At 44.5% G+C, this 7,313-nt stretch overlaps 1 protein-coding gene across 7 annotated transcripts in view; it reads right to left on the bottom strand.

Annotated features, from left to right (window-relative positions):
- Positions 1 to 7,313, bottom strand: part of ASAP1 (ArfGAP with SH3 domain, ankyrin repeat and PH domain 1) — a 222,158-nt gene that overhangs the window by 169,133 nt on the left and 45,712 nt on the right. Inside the window, exon 1 of one of the 7 annotated variants that reach the window (XM_018558688.1) lies at positions 6,508 to 6,716. The exons of 5 other annotated variants lie outside the window; for them this stretch is intronic. In XM_018558688.1, coding sequence (XP_018414190.1) covers positions 6,508 to 6,509 — 2 coding nt within the window. In that variant the 5' untranslated portion in view covers positions 6,510 to 6,716. Of the gene's footprint in view, positions 1 to 144; positions 168 to 6,507; positions 6,717 to 7,313 lie in introns of those variants that run through there. One more of the 7 variants, XM_018558733.1, reaches the window with a different exon arrangement.

The following is a 7,313-nucleotide window of genomic DNA, read 5'->3' as shown; positions in this document are numbered from 1 at the left end:
CTAAAATAGCAAATGTATATTCACCCGAAGCTCCAAGCCGGTCAGCTGTCACAGCGCTCCCTCCAGCCTGTCCCCTCCTCTGCAGCAGACTGGAATGTTCCTCGGTGTCCTCATGTCTATGCACAGTGTATAGATGTGATTTACTGGCCCTTAGACCGCTGCAGAGGAGGGGGAGACACACCATTCCAGGGACCGGTCTAAGAAGAAGCCGGCTTGGAGCTTTGGGTGAGCTTTTATTTAACCTAGACACAAATGAGCAGTTAACCCTTGCAGCCCCCTATATATTTATTGTAATTTATAAACTTATTTTATTTGATACATTTTATTGATTTAGATGTTTCTTTAGTTATGTTTTCTAAGCCCTGATGAAGGGAGTTTTGGAACCCCCAAATCACGTTGAATTCCTCTTTTTGATCTTCTATCTGATCCTATATTGGAATAAAACTGTATCTGGAACATTAATCTGTGGTATGACGCTTCAATTTTAGATCTAATGTCAGATGAAGGCATTGCTTTTGGCATTTATCCGAGTCCTGTGGGCAGCTAGCCTGCATATTAGCCAACCTCCCAGCTCCACAACCTGATGGAGTACTATCTAGGGATGCACCGATATATATCGGCCGCCAAAACATATCGGACGAAAATGGCACATTCTTTCTCTCCTCCCCGCTGGGTGCTGCTCTGTGTCCCAGTGTGGAGGAGAGAAGCTGTCACAGGCGGCCGAGCGCTGTGAGCGGCCGGCGTCTCTCCTCCCACACCGCTGTTCCTCCTCTCACAGATCAGGAGAGCGGTATGTGGGCGGAGACAGCCCGCGCTGTCACAGGAGGCGGGGCTCTCCTCCCTGCACCGCTCGCTCAGTCTCCTGTCAGCATGGAGAGCGGGTACAAGCAGTCACTGATCGCTGAGTGTTTGTACATAATTGAGGACAGAGTATGGTTACTATATTCTCAATTATGAATGAATGGGAAGTGATCTACATCACCTCCTGTTCATTCATGATTGTGGTTATAGTAAATATACTCTGTCCTCATGTTATGAATGAACAGGAACACTCAGTATAGAGGATTTCCCTAAAAGTAAAGTAAAAAATAAAGATATTTAATAAAAAATTTATAAATACAAAAAAATTAAAAAGTTTTAAAAAAAAATAAAAATAAGATAAGATATTTGAAAAAATTTGAAAAAGTTAAAAAAATAAAACTTTTTTGTTTTCGGCCTGACAATTTTTTAAATTTTGGTTTTGAAATTTTAATTTCAGTGCACCTTTAATATTATCTGTATGTTATACAATGAGAGAGTAAAACATGAGAGAGTAAATGTTTTGTTCTACTTTACAGTGACACTAAGCCCAGGAATTAAATCTTAAAAATACATCAAGAACCTTAACTATGAACAACAATGTATCTTATTTGTGTATCACTCGGCTGTAGATCCTCCAATCATCTCTGAATTGGTGCTGACACTGTCCTTCCTTCTGGAGGGGGGCTACTACTGTTCCCCATGTTCCCTGTGTGTGGAAAAGAAGTCCCCGCTCCAAGCTCACTCCCGGGATGGACTACAATCTCATGTTTAGTTTACTGATTTGTATTGAGATTGTAGTCCGTCACAGGAGTGAGCTTGGAGCGGGGACTTCTTTTCCACACACAGGGAACATGGGGAACAGTAGTAGCCCCCCTCCAGAAGGAAGGACAGTGTCAGCACCAATTCAGAGATGAGTGGAGGATCTACAGCCGAGTGATACACAAATAAGATACATTGTTATTAATAATTAAGGTTCATGAATGTATTTTTAAGAGCCAACTCCTGAGTTTAGTGTCACTTTAAAGTACAAGTTCACTTTAACAAAATGAATATACAACATTCCTTTTGTAGCCACTGAACAAGTTACTCCAAAGACAGGGAGGTGCTGGTAATCCACAGACACAGCCAAAATATATTTTAATGTCTTTCCCCTAAAGCTATTTAATGCATTCTATCCCTTTATTACACAAATATAAATTAAGGATTTACTAGGTAGACACACAGGTTATGGTACAATAAGGTGAACACATTTCCCCGAAAGAGAACCGGCTGAACGGGATTGCATTAGTTTTCTATGTAAATATACAGTAAATCGCTTGAGCAAAATCTACATGCCAAACAGATTCTCAAGTGTCATATTCCCCCGATAACAAACATACATTGTATCCACTTACTGATACATAATACCGCACATGAATCCAGCTCCATGACACTCAGCCGACAATTCAGGAAGTCATATAAAAACACCTGAAATATAAGCGGACTGAACGCAGAGACAACACACATGTGATACGGGGAACTACACAGACAGGAGACTCACGTGACGCCCATTGTCAATAGCCAGCAGGATTATTCCCAGGAGCCAGGCAACCAAAACACTTTCTATGGCGGCAATGGAAATGCTCCTACGAACCCTAAAAATCATCCGCTGGCTGATTGGCTGGACTGCCTGTCTCCGGGAACGTTAACATCTTTGTCCACGTCTGAAAGGACAATGCTCAGGGATTTTATAGGCTGTATCTAATTCAGCACAAGCATGCCAAACTAGTAATGTGATCATGACAGATGGTGGCTGTAACATACATGAAGAATGGTTCTAGTAGTATGAGGGATAAACAGCAGGAAGTGTATATTAAGCAAATCTAATTAGTGAGTTGGACAGATATGTGTAAGAGAAAACATACATACTACACGCATGACAAATACATCATAAAAAGGATTCATCCATGCAAACAACGGGGGGAAAAACTATTATATTTTTTGCACGTTTGCTATGTAAATGCCCTCTAAAGATGCGTGTCCCGTGTCCCATGATGTCCTTGTTAGTTAAACATGTTTATTTCATTCAGCCCCCGACACTACAGTAAGCGCCGAATTTCTGGCGCCGAGATTAAGGCCTCGTTCAGACAGGCGGCAGTTTTTACCACCCCTATGAAAAGAGATTCCCAATGGATCGCTTTTCAGAGAGTGTTAGAGCAGCAGCTTTCAGGGCCAGTGTACACCCCGTGCGGCAATCGTGCACAATTTCACGTGGATTGACGCATGGTCAGGAGTCGCCCAGGTGTGCACTGATCACGCCGTGGGTGCCATTATTTTCCAATGGCACCCCAGTCGCGCTGGGCAGATTGTGCAGTTCCCCACCGCAATTCCGCCCGTGCTTCTGAACACGATCAAGACACTATGCAAGTTTCGGGCGCTTCGCACAGTGCAACCCTTATGGCCGGCATCCCTCAATCAACTGATCAAAGGAGCTCTTTCAAACGAACAGAGGCAGCAGCCAATCAGCTCCAGGCCCTGTTCGGGTGTTCTGACAGTGGTCACCTTCAGAATACAATGAAGACAGCGTGAGATTCCTCAATCAACGCTTGTAAGTGATGTTACATTTTCTTCATTCAGCCCTCAGGTTCAACAAATAAAACATTACAGCGTGTGGCCGGCTTTACAGTCTGGACTCTCATTCAGTGCACACGGTGGAGGCTAAGCGTGTCGCTCGCACTACACCTCCTCCATTCATAAAACATCTTGTATTGTTTTCACAGAATACAAGGCGTTCTGTGATTGGACGAGGGGAGGCAGGGGGTGAATGTCACAATGTCCACCTGGTCCAATTACAGAACACCTTGTTTTATGTGAAAAGAATACAAGACATTTTATGAATGGAGGAGGTGGAGGGTGAGCGACCCAAATATCCTTCACTGTGAGAGCCGGGACTGGACGTTTTGGTGCCGGATGTTGGGCGTTTGCTGGCCTCCTCTCCATTGTAGGGCCTCCTCTCCATTGTAGGGCCTCCTCTCCATTGTAGGGCCTCCTCTCCATTGTAAGGCCTCCTCTCCATTGTAAGGCCTCCTCTTTATTATAGGGCCTCCTGGTAATTGTAGGACCTCAATTCAATGGTAATGGTCACGGCATGCGGAATTCGGGTGACAACGAGATCTTAGCAATGGAATTAACCGGGTGCCATCTTTCAGAATCTCAACCAGTTTTAGATGGAGGGACACTCGAAGAAAGACAGCCAAAGCCAGGAAAAGACAGACATACCGGGTGTCCCATACATGTATACACCAAAAAGGTGAGACATTCAGGGTGTCCGATACATGTACAGGCCAAGAAGGTGAGACATTCGGGGTGGCTGATACATGTACACACCAAGAAGGTGAGACATTCGGGGTGGCTGATACATGTACACACCAAGAAGGTGAGCCATTCGGGGTGGCTGATACAAGTATACACCAAAAAGGTGAGCCATTCGGGGTGTCAAATACAAGTACACACCAAGAAGGTGAGACATTCGGGGGGTGTCCAATACAAGTACACACCAAGAAGGTGAGACATTCGGGGGGTGTCCAATACAAGTACACACCAAGAAGGGGAGAAATTCGAAGTGGCTTATACACCAAAAAGGTGAGCCATTCGGGGTGTCAAATACAAGTACACACCAAGAAGGTGAGACATTCGGGGGGTGTCCAATACAAGTACACACCAAGAAGGTGAGACATTCGGGGGGTGTCCAATACAAGTACACACCAAGAAGGTGAGACATTCGAAGTGGCTGATACATGTACACACAAAGAAGGTGAGACATTCGAAGTGGCTGATACATGTACACACAAAGAAGGTGAGACATTCGGGGTATCCGATACATGTACACACCAAGAAGGTTAGACATTTGGGATGTCTGATACATGTACAGGCCAAGAAGGCGAGACATTCGGGGTGTCCGATACATGCACACACCAAGTTGAAGCATTCGGGGTGTCTGATACATGTACACAACAAGAAGGTGAGACATTCGGGGTGTCGGATACATGTACACACTAAGAATGAGGATGTTATAACAATAGAAGGAAAAGGAGGACATGCAACATATCATGATGAGGATGGGGTGATCTAAGCCAGAGAGAAGATACATGGGATGACTGCGGTACAGCAACATACATTATACATACATTGACTGCGGTACAGTAACATATATTGTAAACGTCGGACTAACAACATGGTATGCATGGCGAAAGACAACGTTCACATATCAGAAGCATGATACGAGACAGGGAAAGGCACACGGTACACACATTAAGTAGAACATATTGTGCATAGGAAAACATCATGCCCCTTATTCTGTGATGAGGGCACACAGATTGGAATATACATGGAGATCGCAAACACATACATGGCGGGAAGATAAATACACATACATGTAAGATAAAAGTGAGCGGTATATATAACTGGAATGGAAGTGATAGCAAAGCAAACAATACATATGAAAGCCGTGTGAGAGCAGAAAGGCACCGGACAGATCAGGAGAGGAATGGTAATCATATGCTAAGAACAAGATCATACAAACCACGACCACAGTATAAGAGGAACATGGGAAGACACACACAAGACCTGATAGTAGCACATATACATGCATGTCAGGAAGAGTCACACATGGCAAGATGACAGCACACATAAATACATGTCACAACAAAAACGTACATACATACATGTCACAACAAAAACACACACTCATGCATGAAGAGCCACAGATGTTGGGATGGCAGCACACATACAAACATGTCAGAAGTCATACATGAGCATGTGACAGCACACATACATGCCAGGAAGAGTCACTAATGACAGCACACACAGATACATGTCAGATAATATCACACATGACAGGAAAACAGCACACATACATATAAGGAAGAATGACACATACAGGTAAAGAAGATGCAGACCTGCCCAGGAGACAGTTTACATACATATCAGGAAGATAGACGACACAGAGCAGCAGCGAGACCATATACATACATGTCAGAAGGAGCTCAACAGTATACATACATGTCAGCAGGAGACACAGAGTATACATGCATGTCAGAGGAACCCCAAGAGTATACATACATGACAGAGAAACCCTGAGAGTATACATTCATGACAAGGTGACCTAGAGAGTATACATGTCAGAGGAACCCCAAAAGTATACATACATGACAGAGGAACAAAAGCATGCATACATGACAGGGTGACCAAGGGAGTTTACATACATGACAGGTGACCCCAAGAGTATGCATACATGTCAACAGGAGACAGACAGAGCACTCCTCACATAACAAAAGACACACACACACACACAATAGATAATAGAATTCATACATGGAGAGGACCATAGACACAGAGGATACATACATGTCAGCAGGACCAGCAGGAAAGACATCCTAAATATGTGATGAAGACGTACAGTATACATGTATGATGCAGACACTGTACAGTATACACATGTATGATGCAGACATTGTACAGTATACACATGTATGATGCAGACACTGTACAGTATACATGTATGAGGACACTATACATAGATGAAGATAACACAGTCACACATGGACAGTATATATAACATACGGAGATGTCAGTATACACACAGACAAGGACAGTATATAGGATATACAACACATATGCGAGTCCCCTCATGGAAGGAAACTATACCCGCACACACAGTATACATACATGTCAGTGAGTGGAAGCAGCACTCTCTCCTCCTGTGTGTGTGTCACTCAATGAGTTCCCCCTCCAGGGGATGTACACCGTCTCATTCACCTCCAGCCTGACTCATCCCCCCACCAAGAGCCGGAGCATTCCTCCCCGCTACAGCGCTCTGAGCTCTATGGCGGCTCTACGTCCTCCTCACACACCGTCAAGCCCGCCGCCTGGCTGCCAGCAGGGAGCGCGCACCGCGGGGACACAGCGCTGCTGCTGCTGCCTAGGAGCGCGCGCGCCCTCTGCTGCCCGTCTATTCCTACCGGGGGCGCGCGCCGGGGAGGTGAGCAGAGCGGAATGCGCGCTCTCTCACCTGCCTGACAACAAGGAAGAGCGCGCGCTCCCGCGAGGGGGGTCCCTCATTCACTCTCTGGTCACATCTTCACACTGGCTGGTCCTATACAAGAGCTTTACTGGCTGCATGCACACAGACATAAATTATATATGTGTTAATGATATATATCAAAGACAAACTCATATACATGTATGCTGTATATATGGATGCTTCACTACAACTACATGCTGGACGTACACTCCAAAAGAACTATATATACAATAAATGTATATTTAAATACACACAAGGGGGAATTTATCAAAACTGGAGCAGGCATAATCTGGAGCAATTGTCCATAGCAACCAATCAGCTTCTCTCCTCATTTTGAGCTTTGAAAATAAAAAAAGAGAAACCGATTAGTTGCTGTGTGCAACTGCTCCAGTTTCGATAAATTTCCCTCAAAATGCCTTTTTTAAGCATGCACATATTCTCCCTCACACTC

The sequence above is a fragment of the Nanorana parkeri genome, unplaced genomic scaffold, assembly GCF_000935625.1.
Source record: "Nanorana parkeri isolate BGI_ZX_2015 unplaced genomic scaffold, ASM93562v1 scaffold15, whole genome shotgun sequence".
Classification (NCBI taxonomy): domain Eukaryota; kingdom Metazoa; phylum Chordata; class Amphibia; order Anura; family Dicroglossidae; genus Nanorana; species Nanorana parkeri.
The sequence above is the reverse complement of the archived record's forward strand: the minus strand, read 5'-3'. Positions and strand labels throughout refer to the sequence as shown.